Genomic DNA, 19,657 nt, shown 5'->3' on the forward strand with positions numbered 1-19,657 from the left:
TATTTTTAATATATCTTATAAAAAAAAATCATAGCCCAGCAAGAGGATTAAATTTGTTTTTGTCATTCAAAATCTGATAGTCACAGGATTCTAGAATAAATTTATTTGAATTTCATATCTTAAAAATGAATTTTTAATAAATTATTGAATGCAGTTTTGGATCACAGTGCTCTTCCTGTTTTTTTTTTGAGTAGTAAAAGGTTTGGTTGTTTTTAACAAATTACTAGGATAACCTTTCAATTTTTCACAGAATAGTTATTCTTAGGTTTTATGTGGATAGAGATTGAGGCAATTTTTGGCTTCTTAACAGGGAGCTTAGCTTTTCTAAGAAACCACTAAATTGCTGTTTAAAACCTTATTTTGTACTGAAATGTTTCTAAAAGTTAAGATTGGCTGTGATTTTTTTTTAAACTCTGATATAGAGAACAGGTTTTAAATTCAGTAAAATCACTGTGTTTAGTGATGATTGCTGAGAGACAATTGGATGCTTAATGGCATGGTGGGAAAAGCTTGGATTTTGAATCGTGGGATCATAGGTTTAAGGGACCTTAGCAAATCAACTAATAGATATTTAATATTAATGTTTGTTGAATTAATGCCATGACTGCTGTGGTTAGTAGAGGTCTTTAAGAGAAGGCAGGATGACTATTTATTGGGTTAGGGGAGGGGGTTGTTATGGAGGAGTCTTATTAAGTTATTGATGGGTTCTGAGATTCATTGATAATACTGGATAAGGAAGCCTACCTGGGCCCAGACTGAGTCAACGTTTTTCATTTTTGTGGATACCAGTGAGTAAATTATTACAGTTTGAAACCTAAGTCTATGAAGTGATTGTAACCTCACCTCCATTACCATTACGGTTGTCATCAGCTATCAGGAAGAGTAAATTTTCCATCTTGATTACGATTGAAGTTGATCTTTTGTAACTATTTTTTAAATTAACTAGTTTTTAGGTAGAGGAAAAACTTTTTATTTCTTGGGTTATATTAATGAGGGAGTTGTGATCAGTAGATATTTTATGATAATCTTGGAGCTTCCAAAAACAATACAATAGTCTTGATAATTTTCAGAAGTAATCAAATTAAATTTTCATGGAATTTAACCTAAATGGCTATAATAGATTCCCTCCAGTGGCTGAAGAGGATTGTGTAAATTTTTTAACAAAATGTTGTCAGAGAAATAACATTAGAAATGTTACTTTAAAAATAAAATATGTATAGTTGTATGTCTCCTGAAGCCATAGATTTCTTAAGCTCAGTACGTCCAAAACAAGATTCTTTTCTTTCCTCCCTTATTCCAGCCCTCTTTACAATTTTTTTTGAGAGTACAGGTGTTTTCACTTGCCATCATTTTCTATATCCTGTCACTTGACAAGTACCTCAAACCATTTTGTTACATTTTCTTTCTCTTTATTTGTACTCTGTGCTAGTAGACCCTTAAGTCTGCTTTTTCCTGGATTACTGCAATAATCTTTTAATTGGTCTCCCTGCCATTAATCTTTGCCCACTCTAGTCTATCCTCCACGGACCTGCCAGATTGAAAGTATTAAAGTCCAGGCATGACTGGTCATTCTTCTTAGGAAGAAGCTTCAGGGGTTTCCTATTGCTTCTGGGATAAAATACAAATTGTTTTCTTTGGTATTGAAAGTCCTTCATAAACTGGCTTTCCAGTACAATAATCTTAGTGTTTCAGACTGAGTTCACGTTATTCTCTGATGTCTCTTGATAACTAGCCATATTTGCCTTTTTGCCTAGAATGCCATCCTCTGTCCCTTGAGTGCTCACCTTCCTCATTTCTGATTCTTGGAGGCCAGAGCTCAATTCAAGTGTCAGGTCCTGCATGAGGCCTTGCCTGACACCTTCCCCAGTTGTTAGTGTTCTGTCTTTCCCCACTGGTTATTTAGTACTTACTTGTATATGTTTTGTATTTACTTAATCAGAGTACATATTTTTTACTCTTCAGTACCTGCTAGATGCTTGGACTAGAGCTATTTATTTTTTGTCTTTGTATCCCCAATATCTAGCACATAGTAGATGCATTATAAAAAGCCTATTGAATTAAACAGGTTAATTATTTTCAAGATATAATACAGAGTAGCTGAAATTGAACCAGAATTTGAGGAAACTCAAAACTATAAAATTTGTAGTTGAGTATCTTAACTTGCTGTGATTTTTCATTTGGAAATAAAACTTATTTAATGAGATATTTGCTTATACATAGAAAGTATTGGTAATGTCTCCTTAAAGAAAGAACCCAAGTAAAATTTTCTATAGTTCAGTTTTCCCTATTCTTTATCTTACCATGTAGTGACCAATCTTTATTATGAGGGAAGATCTTTTTGTTATAACAAATGTTTTGCTTAGTTTTTTAAACAAAATCTTTGATCAGAAAACTGGTTTCAAATTTACTTAAATATGTATGCAAATTATTCTAGGGCTGCTTCTAGCCTTTCCACAGAGAAACAGATATCACATGATTTGGTTGCTGTTGGCAGGAAAAAGGAAAACTTCCATCCAGTATTTGAACATCTTGACTCCATAACACAGGATGTCGAAAACAAACCGTCAGGAGAATTTACTCAGGAAATCATCACAATAATCCATCAAGTTAAAGGTTAGTGTGTGTTATACTTTATGGCTAAAACAGGGGGTATTCGTTGGCTTTCATGAAGTTATACAGCCTAACACATTCACTCCAACTAATGAGTCTTTATACTGCTTATCATTATTATTCTCCATTATTCTGACTGTGCAAAAACCAAGTAAGAAATATATATGGTAGGCAATTACTACATATCACAGAACTCCAAAAATGCATATTCTTTGAAAGTAAAATTTTAAAAAATGTTAATGTATCTGGGGGGGTGTATAACTTTGTGTAGAGTGACCTCACTTTTCTGGGGGCCACTTAGCCAAGAACCCAGAACACAGCTCAGAACCAGAAAGAAAGGAATAAAAAGCCTTCAACCCACATAGATGTTGCCAAATCCATGTGCTGAAGTGTATATATTTTGTTCAAAGGGTAGTCCCTCAGGTCCTCCTACAGAGACTAATTTTTCACATTTTACATATGATTTTAGCAAGCCTTGTTATCTGATTTTCCATCTTAAAACAGATGAGAAACTAGAAATTCAGAATGGTTTTGGAGGGTAGGGATGATGGAGATGGGCACACAAAATAAGAATTAATAGCTGAGAGACACTCTGATAGTGAGGGAAGATGGGAACAAATGTATAAAGGTATAGAAGTCTGGCTCCAAGTATGTTACAGTACAAAAAAAAATCATTATTTATAATCCTGTTCCATTTGAAAGTTGGAATCTACCCCGAGCTACATGGCTTTGGTAGGTGACTATCTTGCCCTGCTAGGACCCCAGACTTGCATGAGATACCTAGCCATTCCAGACCAAACCACCACACACAAATGTTCCCTCTCCTCCCTAGCTCTGTGTTGTCCTCCTCTATTAGAATGTAATCTTGGGCAGAAACTCTCCTGCTTGTTTGTATTTGTACCCTTGGTCAGCAGAATGCCTGATGTATAGAACACGCTTTATAAATGTGTTGTCATTAATAGTGATGAAATTACTAGTAGCTGATAATTAGCGATTTTTGTATGTTATTTCATTATTACAACTGTGTGAGGTGGGTAATATAGGTATTATTTTCATTTTATAACTAATGAAATTGAAGCTGTTCATTCACTGAACATTTATTAAGTGCCTACTTTGTGCAAGGCATGATGCTAGGGATACAAAGACAAAATGAAAAAATAGCCCCTGTCCTAAAGGAGTTTCCCTTTTTGTGGAAGGATACATTTATACAGGTAAGTAAATAAAGTATAATTTCAGAAAGGAAAGCTCACTAACAATTGAAAAATTAGTAAAGTCTTGCCATAGAAGAGGATACCTGAGATAAGCCTTAAATGAAGCTAAAATTCTAAGACTTGAGGTGTGGGAGGAGTGCATTTCAGGAAGGGAGGAGAGCCTGTGTAGTGGCAGAAGAGGGAATGCCAAATTTGGACAAACAGCAATTTGGCTAGAGCATAGAGTATGTTAAGGAAGAAGGGCATAGTATGAAATAAATTTGGAAAGGTAGACCAGAGCCAGAGAAAAGGATTTTGAGTGCCGCAATGGGAAGTTAGTATTTTATCTCAGAGATAATGGGGCCTTGTGGAAGCTTAGTAAGCTGTTATGATGGTCGATAAGGTTCTGTATGAGAAATGGAGAATGGGAGGTGGATCTGAGATGTTGCAGAGACAACTGAAAATGTAGTAACTGTTAAGGATTTGGGAGAGAAGAATTTAATATGATTCTAAGATTGCTAACTTAGACTGCAAGGATGATGGAGGCCTCATCAAAATAAAGGAAGTTACGGAGTAGGGTTAGGTTTTGACTCTTAACGGATGTGTTGAGTTTGAGATATTTTTGGTACATTCAGGTGGGGGTATGTAGCTGGCAGTTGACCGTCTATAGCACTCGGGACAGAGATTTGAGAGACATGCACTGTTAAGGAATGGGAGATGGATGGTGTGATGATACAGTAAAGACTGAACAGGTACAGTCAGAGAGTAGGAGAAGCAGGAGAGGAATATCACAGACCCCAAGGGGAGAGAGTGTATAGTAGCTCAGCATGATCAAGAGTTGTCAGAAGCTATGAAGAGGTTGAAAAAGATGAGGACTAAGAAGTTTTTCAGGTTTTTTCAATTAGATCTTTGATAATCTTGGAGAGAACAGTTTCAAGTGCTGAGTTCAGAATCCAGATTAGAAGGCATTGACAGAGTGGGAGGTAAAGTCAGGGCACTGAGTATGAATAGATGTAGATGTCTGTAGTTTATGAAAGATTTGCTTTTGGTCACACGTAGTAAGGGTGAGAGGCAGGATCAAAGATTGTAGGATAACAGATATAAAACCAGTAGGAAATTTGGAGGTTTTCTAGTCCAATCTCTTTTCATTTTATAGAAGAGGGAACTGAGACTAAGGTCCATATCAAAGATGGGATTTGAACACAAGTCCTCTGACTCGATTTGTATCATAATGCCTTTGTAACCCAAGTCTCTCCTAATTCCAAGTCTTACGCTTTTTTCTCCTGTATCATTTTCTCAGTGATGATCCTGAGTTATCAAAAATAGGTTAAATTATGTTAATCCTCTTTCTTAAAAAGGGAAGGGGAAATAACAGCAGTGTTATATGAATATATGAAAGAGATAGACTCAGGAAGACCTGGATGAATAAGTTATTGATTGATCCATGTCTTACCCCTCACTGGTTCCTGGGGAGGTCTTTCTTAACATCTCAATGCCCCCAGGCAACTCTCTGTGATAATTAAGTTGAAGAAAAATTGTTGATAAGCATTGATTGAGGGAATTGCCTCGCCCAGAATTCCCTATATCTGTGGAGTCACATGTCTGGGGAAGAAAAACATCTTTAAAAAGAAAGGCAGAGAGATGTGTTATTCATTTTAATGAGGCTTCCATCAGTCATCCAAACAAACTAACCTTAAACACTACAAGGATCGGGCACATCAATTGGAGCAAAAATTTTATTTTAGTTTTACTTCAAAAGAAAAATTTCACCCTAGCATTATTTTCTTGTTTAAAAGACTGCAGTGTCAATTGATGCAGCTTGGTTGCTAGAAGTTTGCTTAAAATCTAGTCCTTCTAGTGTTATGTTTCAGTTATTTGGAAAGTTGATTAAATGGAACAAAGCTTATTCTCCAAGAATTTTGCACGAATGAAAAACAATTAACTATTTCAGCTGATCATTTTTAAAAGTAGTGAATCCTTTTTAACGGATATTAAGCCAATACATTGTATGCGTTTGTTGTGAGATAGATAAGATTACTGAATCAAATAGGCCTCCTCTGACTCATACTAATAGTGACAAACTCTAGGCTTCTTTACTTTGTCATACCTTAAAACAGAATGTGGGAGTTAGATCTTGGGATAAGAGGGAGCTAGTAATAGCAGTGATATTGGGGCAGTGGTCCCAGAGTTGAAAGAATGAATTACTGGAAAATTTTCTGGGACAGCATTTTGTTACTAGCATTTAGGGAGGTATGTTTTCACTTTTTTACATCCAGTTAAAGATTGTAACTGTCAAAAGGCTTTATTTGCCAGAGAAGTTCTTAGAAGATAGAATAGCGTTGGTATGTGAGCTTAAATTGTATCTACATTTGTAACAATAGTTTGTTCAATTTGTTTTGGACTTTTGTTCAGTCATATTTCAGTCATGTTTGACTCTTCATGACCCCATTTGGGATTTTCTGGACAAAGATACTAGAGTGGTTTGCCATTTCCTTTTCCAGCTCATTTTTCAGATGAGGAAACATTTTCAGATGAGGCAAAAGGGATTAAGTGATTTGCTCATGGTCACCCAGCTAGTGTCTGAGGCCAGATTTGAGCTCAGGCAGATTAGTCTTCCTGATTCCCATCCCAGTGCTCTCTCCACTTCATCACCTAGCTACCCTTGTTTTGGGCTACCTACACAAATTATGTTTGTCAGTCTAAAGTTCTGTATTATTCATTACCTTTTGTTTAAAATCTGTGTGCTGTATTAATTTTTTAGATGTCATTATTTCAGTGCCTCATTTTAGACAACTATTTGAAGATTTAGTGTTTTTCATTAGGATTCAGATTTTGGGAATAAATTAAAAGTCTCATGTGACAAAAGCTACCTGAAGACAGAAAAGAAAGTTAGGTTTGTCTCTTTATCTCCTAGATTTGGGTAGCTTTTATGTCAAAGGAAAGCGATCAGATTATCTTGGGACAACTACACCCTCTATTCTTTGGGTAGTCTTTAGGCATCTATGATAGTAGTATATATGTATTACAAATCCTTGGGATAATGACAAGGGGATGTTTTATTTTGTTTGGATTGGAATGTAGGTAGCACATCAACACTGCCAGTTTATTTGTGAAGTACTCCTCACGCAGTTATTAAGCACTTACTGTGTTCTATGATAGGTTTTAGATTGCATAATTACAAGAAGAAACAGATATTCCTTTTTGTCATTTGCAGAGCCCTATTTTTATATGTTTATATTTAATCTTTTAAGTGCAGTCAGTTGTATAGTAAGATAAAACTACTTATCTTTTTCCAGCAAATTATTTTCCATCTTCTGATCTTACTCTACATGAACGTTTCTCAAAAATGCAAGATACACAAGTTCCTGATATAAATGAAATAAAAATGAATTCAGATCCAGAAATTCACAGGTAAATAACTTAATATTACTATTCCCATTTAACTCATGGGAATAAATGCAAAAAAAAAAACTCCAGGAGAAAGTGCTGCTGAGTATCTTCCCCGTTTTTGTTATTCACTCTGGGTCTCTATACTTCGTTTATGTTTCCTTTGACAGGAGAGGAATAGAACTACATAGCTTTATGTGCCTTCTTGTGTGAGAATTATGAGAATTCATTGGTGCTAGGAAATTGAGATGACATTTTGTCATTGGCCAGACTAAAGTAGCCCTTTTGAAGCTAGGGGAGAGAGTAGTGTAGAGTTTTGGCCACTGGATGTTTGAAAACTTATATCCTTATTCCATTGTTCGTGTGGCAAGTCCTTTGGCATTTGCTGCTTCATGCTGACTCTGGCCCTCTCTCTTATCCTTTTATTAGAATGGGGTCCCAGGGCTAAAGAAGCAGGCAGACTATATTGTTAGTTATAAGCTAGTTTGAAAGGATATCCACTATGCATCAATAATCTCATTGGCTTCTTCTGAAGCAGAATATAATTTATTCAGGTGGAATGATGTTTTGTATTGTTTTGTTTTTGAAACTGTTGGTCTGGTATCAAAGAATTTGCAGTTAACTTCAGAAGACCTTCCTTCTCTATTTATTTCTCTGTATTATTTGCCTGCTTAAGTCATTAGTGAGGAATTCAGAATATAGTTCAAGTCATAGTGCTTTAGGTAGTCTGTGTCTAATATCACTTGCCAAATCAAATATCCAATGTGGCCAAGTTACTTTAGAGTTGAAACACTACTAGAATCACCACAAAAATTGAGATTTAAACTGTGATTAGTTATTAATATGATTTGTTGACTAAGGATTAATAAATGAGTGCATCATTGCCTCACTGTACTGCTGTCCTGAAGGTCCCTGCTAAAGGACTGCCATGCCATGAAAACAGTCTCATAGCAAAGTCCTGGTATACTTTAGTGACCTAAATTTCCTCAGATGGGATCTGAAATAGACCAACTTTATTCTAAATTTGGTCAGATAGCATTATAAAAGTGTTTCATTGTATGATTTACAGTTATTAATTATTGTCATATCTTTGTTTCAGAAGAATTGATATGTCTTTAGCAGAACTTCAGAATGAACGGACTGTGAAGTGTGAACCAGGACAGGTAGGTAGATATTATTCTTAATTATGGAAAAATAATAGTATTTTATTATTGATGTAGTCTGATATAGTTCTATTGATTTGGAGATTTTGACGTACCTCACACTCACTTGATCTAACTATGAGAATTATGTATATGATTGCTATGTGGTTAAAAATTCAGAATGGGATAAGTATGCATGTATACAGCCTCCCTCAAAGTCTTAAGTGTTCTGGATCCAGGAGATAAAGCAGCATGAGTGATAGTCCCAGGAAACCAGTTTATGTCCAGAACTGGCAGGTTGGTTCTGGCTGCTTGAGGTGGTTAGACTGGCTAGGAAGACAAAAGGAGCTGGAACCACTTAAAAATGCCTTCCTCCCTTTCTTTTTCTCATGTGTACTCACCAGTCATGTATGGTCCAGATAAGGTTAATAGGGATGAGTGATGTTCTTTTGTTGTTAGGATTGAATTTACACATTCATTCATTCTAGCTATTTCCACCATTGTCCAAACACCCACCTCTTTTGTCCTTGGAGGACTGGGGAGGTGAAAGGTAGTGTCTTAATCAGTCTGCATATTACAACTATTACTTTTTTTATTCTAAATTCCTGTTGTTTTACATGAGAATCAAAATTAACCTTTTTGACTCCTGAACCTTTTATGGTTGTCAGTTTAATGTTCTTTTACCCCAAGTTATTGTTTTTTCAGTATAATGCAGTCTTGTCAATTCACATTAGACATAGGCTTAAACATTTTCCTGTGCCTTAAAAAGCCAACTTTTTGACCACTTAAAGCAAAACATAACAGAAGAACAAAAGAATTTGAAACTGAAGTGCTTGTATTATGTTAAATTTTATTTAAAGATTCATTTTTTTCTCGGCCTATTTTTACATTTATATAGACTTCATATATTCATTATTGGCTAGTTACCACAAATGCTAGCAAAAAGCAAATATGCATGCCATTTTAGGTTGTTTATAGAGTTAGGCTGATTATGACCATTCTATTACTTCAGTTTAAAGTGTGCTTCAATAAAGCACAGGCATATGGAATATAATAAGATGATAATAGACAAAAAGAATATTTCATCACATGAGTATTCTTTGGGAACATACAATATTGCAGATGATGTATAAAATCAGAACCATATAATTCTAAGAGTATATAAGTTTTGAACTTCAGACAGGTAAAATGGCTTTGGTAATTTTTTAAAAATTATATGTGAAATTATATTTAAAATGGAGTTAAATTTCTTTTTATTATTTACTGTGTAATTTAAGAAAAATACAGTGAAGTATAAACTAGCAAAATGTTGCGTATGAAAATTAATTTCTTAGTCTACATGTCCATATTTTATGTAATACAGAATCTTTGCTGTTGGAGAAAGTGATTTTACCTATCAGATCTATAAAAAAGAGAAAAGTTCATGAACAAACAAAAGAATAGATGGTCACTGAAGATTAAATGGATAATTTTGATTATATCAGATTGAAAACTGTTTTTACACATACAGATCTGAAAAAGCTAAGATGAAAAAGGGAACAATTAGGGAAAAATCTTTGCAGCAGTTTTCTCTGAAAAAGATCTCATTCTAAGACACATGAGGAACTGATTCAAATTTATATGGAAAAAGAGCCACTCCCCAACTGACAAATGATCTTATGGATTTGAACAGAGAGAAGAAATCCGGGTTGTCTATAACCATATGAAAAAATGCCCCAAATCACTACTAATTAGAGAAATGGAAATTAAAGCAGTTCTGAGAGTCTGCCTCAGATTTCCTAGTGCCAGAGATGACAAAAAAGGAAAATGCTAATAGCTGGAAAGGCTGTTAGCTATTAGTGGGAAAATGGGCAGATGGATGCGCTTTTGTTGGACCTATGAATAGGTACACTTATTTGGGAAAACAATTTGGAATTACACACCAAACATTATTAAATAACGCATTCTCTTTGACCCAGCTTTAACACTATTAGGCCTATGCCGAAAAAAGATCAAAGAAAGAAAAAAAGGTCCTTTATATGCATAAATATTTATACTAGCCCTTTTTGTTATTGCAAAAAACTGGAAACTTAAGTGGATGTCCCATCAGTGAAGGAATGACTAAATGTTGTATATGGATGTGAGTACCATTATATTGTATGAAATGAGGAAATAGATAACTTCAAAGATATCAAAAGACTTATATGAACTGATAAAGAGTGAAATAGCAGAACCAGATTTATATTGTAACAGTATTAGAAGAATGAATAATTTTGAGGAATTTTATAAACTGAAGAATGAATTGAACAGAACCAGAACAATATATATCTATATATATCTATATCTATATCTATATATATATATATATATATACATATAAATATAACAACAACAACACTGGAGAAAATAAGAAACTTGTAAGATCAGTGATCATTACAAAGACCATTTATGATTCTAGACTACTGATGATGAAACCTACTATCCATAACACAGAGTTGATGTATTAAGGTACAGAATGAAACGTATGTATATAAATATGTTTAACACTGTCAAGGGAATTTGGTTTAACATCATATTGTTAAGAGGATTTTTTCCCCCAGTGGGTTAGAGTGTGAAAGGGAGAGAAAATAGATTTCTGTTAATTTTTTTTAAGTAGAGAAGTGTATATGTGGATGCTACAGATATGAAAGATGAAGTCAACTTGCTGTTAGTTTTACTTAAAGATTTGATCTTGTCACAAGACCTCTCACAAAATGGGAGTGATCTGTAATGTTTGTAATTTAAAAACCAAATACACAGAACTTAAGTTAAACATTAAAAAAAAAACTTTGCTAGTCAGGGAGTGAAAAGATTTTTGCTATATATTTTTCTCCTTGTAGAAAAGAGCAGTGAATTAAATTTGGGTGGTGGGGAGGGGGCCAACAGCTTTTCTAGTTTTCTGAGAATAAGGAAGTAGATAGCTTAGTTATTGCCACATTTCTGAAGGGAATCTAAACAAAATTTTGAATTCATGAAATTATTAAATTAATGCTTAATCTTTTAGGTAATGGTTTAATTTTATTGGATGAATTATTTTAAAATAAGCTTTTACAAAGCACTTTAGGTGTGAAATGTGGCTTCCTTTCCAAAAGAAATAGTAATAGAATGGACTGTATTCATAATTCATAATCATCATTTCTCAGGCCTTGCTCAGAGTAATAGAAGATCCCAATGATCTCCGACATGACATTGAGAGAAGGAGAAAAGAACGATTACAGAATGTAGATGAACGGATTTTTCACATAGGCGGAGGTATACGAAGGTAATTAGTTTTCTTTTAGATGAAAAAACAGATTTTACTATTTACTCATGTTGATATTTGTTCAGAATGAGGATTTTTGTGGTGATAATTTTCAGTATTTTGGGAATGTGAACTTGAAATGCTTTACAGTTAAGTTGTTTTATAATACAAGTTTGTAAAGTTCTGTAATTCTTCAAGTCTGCACTCCCACCCTACCTTCTCTAGTAAGCTTCTGCTCTTCTCCCCAGCTGGGAGTGATCTCTTGGATCTTTCATAATACTTGTTATACTTATGTGCTTGTCTATTTACCTACTGGATTGTTAACATTTTAAAGATAGAGACTGTCTTTTATTAATTTTTATATTTTCTCGATGCCTAGCACTCTGTAATCAAGAAAGTTTTTAATTATAATAGCTAATATTTTTATTGTACTTTAAGGATTGTAAAAAGTTTTACATACATTGCCTCTTGTGACCTTCAGAATAATTCTGTAATGTGGGTACTACAGGTAGTGTTCTGCCCATCGTGGAGCTGAAGAAACTAACCTCACATAAGTTAAATAACTTGCCTATGATTATATAGCTAGTAAGTGTCAGAAACAGGATTCAGAGCCATCTCTCTCCTAATTCCAGTTCAGGAGTTCTTTCCATTATGTGTGCTGTCTTTTATGTCCTTTACTCTTCCTACTTCTCTTACTGGATTGAATGGAGTAACAGTTTTAAGAAAGTGGGTGGATAAAAGTTTGTTCCAACTCACTATTAAGAAATGCAAATTCAAACAGTTCTAACATATGCTTTATGTATAGCAAATGGCCAACCATGTCAAAGGACAAATAATCAATGTTGGAGAGTCTGTGGCAAGATAGGCGCAGTAGTATACTATTGGTCAGCTCTGAATTGTTCTTACCTATTTAGAAAACAATCTGGAATTTTGCAAAAATGTGACTAATGCCATAAGGTCTGCAAAGGAACCTTAATATGCCTCTATTCTGGGAAAAGTTCCTCTGCTTGGGGCCTTTTCATCCTGGAACATCTCCTATCACTCTACCCCCTTTCTTCCATTGGTGAGTTTCTCTCATTTTGTAGAGGGGACCATGTCAGCAATGTTTCTTTCTCTTCCTGGCTATGCTTCTGAATCTCTGGACTTGTTCTGTACCCCCATTCTCCCACACCCTACTACCTTTTTTAAAGCTCCTTTTTCTGTGATTCTTCCCCTCCATTGGAATGTAAGCTTCTTGAAGGCAAGGACTGACTTTGTTTTTGCTTATATTTGTATCCTAGTCGCTTAATAAATACTTGTTGCTTGCCTGTCTTAGAGGTCATATCTAGTCCTTATGATTCGGAGATTTTTTTACTAGGCATATTTTCCTTGAAAGTCAAGAACTGAAAGGTCCCATATGTACCAAAATAGGTATTGCAGTATTTTGTATAGTAGCAAAAGAGTGGAAACAAAAGAGGTACCCATCAATTGGAGGGAGGGCTCAACAAATGGTGGTATCTTTGTGTAATTGAGTATCATCACCTCATAAGTCATAAATAGGAGGAAATCAGAAATAACATCAAAGGACTTTGTATAAATTCAAAGTGAAATAGGCAGAATCAAGAAAACACTGTGTACAATGACTATAAAAATAAAAGGAAAGCTAATTACATGTAATTATATAATGACTTGGTTTGGCTCTGGTAAGATAAGAAATGTGACTCCCCTCTTTCATTGGAGATGAAATAGGATAGAGAATGTTGTCTGTGTTGTCAGATAAGAAAGTCAATGTGTTGATTACTTTTGCTCAATTGTTTTTCCTTTGTTACAAAGGAGGGCTCACTGGGAGAAGGTGGATAGTCGTAAATGACTGATGTAAGCAAAAAGCATCAATTAATTTTTGAAAATACAGATTGAATGTTCAAGCATGGAAGAGTGTTTGTTATTGACTTTCAGAATTATACAGAAAACACTGGACCTTGTCAGGTCTTATGACTCAACTTCTTTACTACTAGCGGAAACCAGAAGCAATGAGTTTAATGTTTGGACAGATCATATAGAATTTTCCCTTTAGGTGATAGAAAATCTAATGTTAATATATTGTACTGTATCATGTGATGGATTTTTAAGAAATGATTGTGTCCTCTATATTTGCCTGAGTACAAAATTCACATTTTTATCCTTTATAGATTAAAAGCAAGTACTACCTCTGCCTTTCAGAATGGTGAGGCTGTTTCACAATTTAGAATAACTAAGAAATTAATGAATTTCTCTGTGACTTAGAGATTCCTTTCCTAGTCATATTTATCAAGGAAGTTAGAAAGTTATCATATGTGCACCGATATTTAGAGTAGGTAGCACATACTTGGAAGTAGGGTGGATGTACATTGATGGGAAAATGGCTAGACAAATTGTGGTACAAGAGTGCAGTGGAATTGGTACATCATAAGAAACAATGGATACTAAGAAATTAGAAAACCATGATAAGACTTTTGGAACTGATGCAAATTAAACAGAGCCAAGAAAGTAATGTAGGTGATGACCACAATAATGTAAATGAAAAGAAGAAACAGAAAAGAAGTTGAATGCTGGATAATTATAAAAACCAACATTAGCCCAGAAGAAGAGAGGGGAAAATACAACTCCTTCTTTTATTATGTGCGTAGAAGACCATGGGTAGGGAGCACTTCATGTACTCTCAATCAGCAAGTATTTATTAAATGCCCATTATATGCCAGGTACTGTGCTAGGTGCTGGTAGAAATAAAAGACAAAGAATGAAAGTTTCTACTCTCAAGGATCTTAAATTCTATAAGAGAAGAGTGTGTGTGTGTGTGTGTGTGTGTGTGTGTGTGTGTGTGTCTATAGGTGTATACATATATGTGTGTTTATGTATTTACAGAATAATTATAAAGGAAAAACCAAAGTGATGAGTAAGGAAGGGCATTAGCAGTTGGAGGGATCAGGGAAGAATTCATGTGCAAGGTGCTTTAACTTAACTTTACCTTGAAAAAAGAAAGGTTCTACAAGGAGGAAATCAGGCTGAGTGTGTGCAGAGAAGCATGGGGGTGGGAAGGCATGTGACAGCCAGTGCAAAGGGACAAAGATGGGGATGGAAGGTCATGTGTAAGGAGTGGGATGGAAGGGGGAGTAAACAGCACTGAGACCAGAGAGAGGTCATGGCCAAGTTGTGAAGGATTTTAAAAGCTCAACAGAAGAGTTTATATTTTATCTTAAAAACAATAGGGAGACACTGTTTATTGAATAGAGAAAGTAACATAGATCCACCAATCTCTGGGGAGGGATTTGAGACCATTCAGAGAGACTGATTAGGTGACTGTTGTAATTATCTACGTGAAGGGTAATGAAAGCCTAAACTAAAATTGTGGCTTGTCAGAGTGTAGACCAAAGGGGTAGGATCTGAGAAGGATAGTGGAGACAGAAACAGCAGTATTTGGCAACTGGTTATATGAGTGAGGGAAAGTGGGGGACTAGACAGTGGTATACTTTACAGAAATAGGGGAAGTATGGAAGAGGTGTGGTTTTTGGGGAAAGGTAATGAGCTCTCTTTTGGACCTGTTAAGTTTGTGATGTCTCTGCGACATCTGGTTTGAAATGTGTATTAGGAAGTTGTTAGAACAGAACTGGAAAGGCCTTCTACAAAAAGTAGCTTTTTGTTTGAACCTTGAAGGAAGCCAGGGGAGCCAAGAAACCAAGAATGTTCCAAGCTTGTGAGACGGCCAGTGCAAAGACACACACAGAGACAGCACCACATACAAGGAAACGCAAGTGGTCCAGTGTGGTCATTGTGTGTGGAGGGAAATAAAACGTAGGAAGGCTAGAAGGAGCAAAAGGGTCCAGGTTACAAATAGCTTTTAATGCCAGAGGCGTTGATATTTGGTCTTAACAGTAGTAAGTAATCATTGAGAGGGGTGGCATCATCAGGACCTATATTATAGAAAAATAATGTTGGCAGCTCTACTGCAGTAGTGTAGGCAGGAGGTGGTGGAAGACCTGCACTGGATTTCTGGCAGTGTGATTATAGAAGAGGGAATGTGAATGAGAGATGGTGTGAAGGTAAAGATGAGAAGATTTGGTAACAGATTGGATTTGTGGGTTGAATGAGAATGAAGAATTGATAATGACACCTAGATTATGATCCTGAGTGGGAGAGGATGGTAATTCCCTTCATATTAAAAGGATAGTTCAGATGGGGAAGACTTCTGGGAGAAAGAAAATGAATTCTCTTTTATACACGAGTTAGATGTCTAAGAAGCAGTTGGAAGATGCATTACTGTAGTTTAGGAGAGAGATTAAGACTAGATATTTTAATAATCAGGGAGAAATGGAATTCTTTGCCTTGAAGCATTGAGGACACAGTTGAGATTACATAGCATACATTTAGAGTAAGCTTATTCTGTACAGTTTCATGATTTCTTTCAGCCCCATTTAGCAAGATATGAATAAGAGCATAAGAGGCTGGTGGAGTAATTTAGGATTAGGGCTTAGTAATGGTATGGTCACTGATAGGACAAGAAGGCAAGAGATACAGGGGTGAAATGGGTGAAGCATAGTGAAGAGTTGAGTGGGTTTACTAAGAGATTGAGATAGGGATGACAGAACAAAGTAGGCAGTGTTTAGGGGTGAGAGTGTAGGAAAGAGCTGAGAGAAGGAGGTTATAGTGAGGATTGAAGATCAGGATGAGGATTCATAAGGCATGAGGAAAGATGGAATGATAAAAGATTATGATCAGATAAAGGAATTTTAGCGTTTAAGAACTAGGAAGTGAAGCATTTGTGGATGATGGCAAAGTTAAGGACATTTCTTTGTGTTCTTGAATAGTTGAGAAATAGGTCACAAAAACTGACTAGATTGGGAAACTGGGAAGCTGGGATACTTGAAGGAGTACCAGTATCTATATTCAAATCCCCTAGCATCAGGGTAGGAAATGGAATGGAAGGAAAGATTGAGGTGGGCACTGAGCTTGTGGATGAAAGAAAGAGAATGTCCTAGGGATAGGGTTGATAAATAATAGAAACCAGAAACTGAATCGCATGATAAATTCAAATAATATTGGAGAGAAGAGGTTGTTTAATGAAGGTGCTCAATTAAGCAAGGAAATAGTCCAACTCCCCTACCATATTAAGTGATGGAAATCATAATAGCACCTACCTTACCCAGGTTGTTGTCAGGATCAAATAAGATAATACAGTTGAGTATAAAACAAAGTATAGCTAGTGCTAGAAAGGTTCAAGAGGGAAGCAGTTGTTGAGAAGCTATGTATCAGTGAGGGCCAGAAGATGGAAGAAATGAGAAAGAAGTTTAAGACAAAAAGTTAGCTTATTAGAGAGTAGGCATTTTGTAACTTACAGTTCAAGGGGAAGGCAGATCTAGAGTGAGACACTGGAGTATAGGGTTGAGGTCTGTGGACGTGAGGAGGTCACTATTCTATAAAGGGGAATAAGGTTTGTGCATCAGCCCCTAGGGGTTTATCAATGGGATGCTTAGAGTATAAGAGGATTAAGGTATGCTAACCATTTAACAGTGAGTCCAGGTAAAACATTAATTGTTACAGAGTTTATTATGAGGTATGAGATTATATTCTCCAAGGTCCTCTTTAAGGTTCAGTGTCCTGATAGAGCAAAGAAAACCCACCTCGCATTGGGCAGAGGTAGAAAAGCCCTGCCAGAAGGCAGGGATAACTTCTTCTTTTGAAGAAAGCCCTAGGTGGGGAATGGGGTGTGGGTCAGGACAATCCTAGAAGTATGCACTGCCTGCCACCATCCACCTCTCCCCAAAAAGACCAAAGTTGGCTTGGGAAGCAGAATGTGTTCTGGGCAGCAGGTGCTCTTCCCCTTCTAGGTGAGGTCATCTCACCACCATCACCACTTACACATTATGTAAAACTTATCAAACAAAATCTCTGCTAATGACTGATCAGTACTAAGTAATAAAAGTCGTAGATAGACATTTTAATGATATGCAGAGGGCTGCATTGTGGCTTACAGCACATCACCTCTGTGCCCTGGGAAAGCAGGGAAAAGAAGAGCTGTTGGGAGGAGGAGGTGGAGCTCACCAGCTGCCATTTAGGGCAGTCTGTGCCCAGTCCGTTCCTCGGCCTTACATCTTTGTTCTCTCCTCTGGCTCATCAGTTCATCTTCTCATTCATTTTTTTTTTCTAATCTTACTCTCATCTTTATGCTTCCTTTCTTGCCTTACATTTTGAGGAGAAAGTACTTTTCTCAGCCCTCTAGAACCCCAAAACATAACTTTTCTTGAACAAATTGTGGTCTCAATGTCTATGAACAGTTTTCATCTGAATGATTTTCTTTCCATTAGGACAAACATCCTTAGGCTCTGTGATCCCATTAATGGTAAAACATCAATATCCAAAGTCTGTGCAACCCACAGATACACTGTAGTAATAGCCCAGTATATTCTATAACATACCTGATTTCCATTTCATAATCAGAGAATGTATCAAGAGCATGCATTCACTATAAGTATAAATGGGTTCAAGAATGATTTAGATATATTCATCAGTGTTAGATCCATAACATTATTAAGGCAGTTTAGAAACATTGGGATATAACTTTAATCTTTAATGATGCTGTAAAGGCACCTTCCAGCTTCTCTTCCACAGTTCCTTGGAGCCGTCCACTGGCAAAAATAGAGAAATGAGTTGTAAAGATGCAGTAAGTTTTAACAGTCTTAAGAATTAGATGCAGCTAGTGTTGCACTGGCCTTCGAGTCGGGAAGTCGTTTGCTAGTTGTGTGACCCTGGGCAAATCATTCAGCCTTTGCCACAGTTTCCCAAGTTGTAAAATGGGAATCATAATAAGCACCTACCTTATAAAAGTTGTTATGATTGAATGAGATGAGGTGCTTAGTATAGTGCCTGACACATAATAGATGCTTAATAAATTCTTATGTTTTTATGTTTTTCTAATAAAGAAGAACTCTCATTTGGTATTTGGAACCCTCGTAAATTTTAATTTGAAATATTGTGAAAAGTGAATTTCATCCTTAAGTAAAATGAATAAAAATTATAATTTTTAAATGTGAAGTTTTGTGTATGTGATATAGAAGTTTCAGTATTTTTAAAAATGGAGATTATTTGTTTCTATTGCTAAACTCTCAATTGGACTACATGGATTTTGTGTAGGATGAAAATTTGGGGTACGGGACATAATCTGCTAAGATTAAGATTTGCAAGCTTAATAGTGAATTTAAAAGTATGAGGGAGTTCACTATTGTTTATAATACATGATTTTAAAAAGTTTGAGTTTTAGTTCTTATATTTTAAGACTGTGGGAAATTTGCTAATTTTATGATTTACTTTGGTATTAAAAATATAAGTGGAATAATTTAAATCATGTTTAAGGTAGTATAGTAACCCTGTAGGATTTGACTCATCATTTTAATAATTTTTACTATGGTTATATTTCCTCTAAATACTACCACCAGCCATTTCCTACTTGGATCAGTAGAGGAACTATCAAACTGAAAGTTTGTGTCCAATCCCAATTTGACATATTATTACCAATTATAGCAATACTTACATTTATCCTGGGGTCATTTTTCTTGCAACTTCAGCTGTGTAGAACCATGGAGAACCAAAAAGTAAGTAAAAGGGCTTTCAGCACCCCAAAAAGATAGGAAAATCGACACACTCATGTGTTTTCCTCAGAACCCTTCATGTTCTCACACCAAGCTTATTTACTCTGATTTGACAAAAAACCCTAATTGGTGTGAGTAGATGGGGGCCTGCTAGTAGTTGCAATCCTACTGACTCTCTGAAGCAATACTTGACAGCCTGATGGTGAGGAAAGAGAAAAAAAACCTCTCAGCTGTCTTTAGACATTTAATTTAGTTGTAAACAACCCTCAGCAGTCTCTGAGAGAGCTTTCAATCGCTGTTTTAGCGAAGTGCAATAGTTTATATCCATAAGGATAATAACTGAGTCCTCAAAAAAGGCGGTTAAATTTTTGTTCAGTGTATGGAGAGGTTAGGGAAGTTTTAGAAATATTTTAGGAAGATTTTCATCAAAAATGACTAATGTTTAAGAACTTGGTATTTGAAATAGTAAAT

General features: G+C 35.7%; 1 protein-coding gene across 6 annotated transcripts in view; it reads left to right on the forward strand.

Annotated features, from left to right (window-relative positions):
- Positions 1-19,657, forward strand: part of BCLAF3 (BCLAF1 and THRAP3 family member 3) — a 103,125-nt gene that overhangs the window by 32,369 nt on the left and 51,099 nt on the right. For 4 of the 6 annotated variants that reach the window (XM_020989924.2, XM_020989922.2, XM_020989920.2 and 1 more), the window contains exons 6-9: positions 2,435-2,613; positions 7,097-7,211; positions 8,287-8,350; positions 11,491-11,609. In XM_020989924.2, the coding sequence (XP_020845583.1) occupies positions 2,435-2,613; positions 7,097-7,211; positions 8,287-8,350; positions 11,491-11,609 (477 nt within the window). The remainder of the gene's footprint in view (positions 1-2,434; positions 2,614-7,096; positions 7,212-8,286; positions 8,351-11,490; positions 11,610-19,657) is intronic. The other 2 variants (XM_020989921.2, XM_020989923.2) reach the window with 2 other exon arrangements.

The sequence above is a fragment of the Phascolarctos cinereus genome, unplaced genomic scaffold (genome assembly GCF_003287225.1).
Source record: "Phascolarctos cinereus isolate Bilbo 61053 unplaced genomic scaffold, phaCin_HiC Scaffold_726;HRSCAF=1367, whole genome shotgun sequence".
In the NCBI taxonomy this organism is placed as follows: domain Eukaryota; kingdom Metazoa; phylum Chordata; class Mammalia; order Diprotodontia; family Phascolarctidae; genus Phascolarctos; species Phascolarctos cinereus.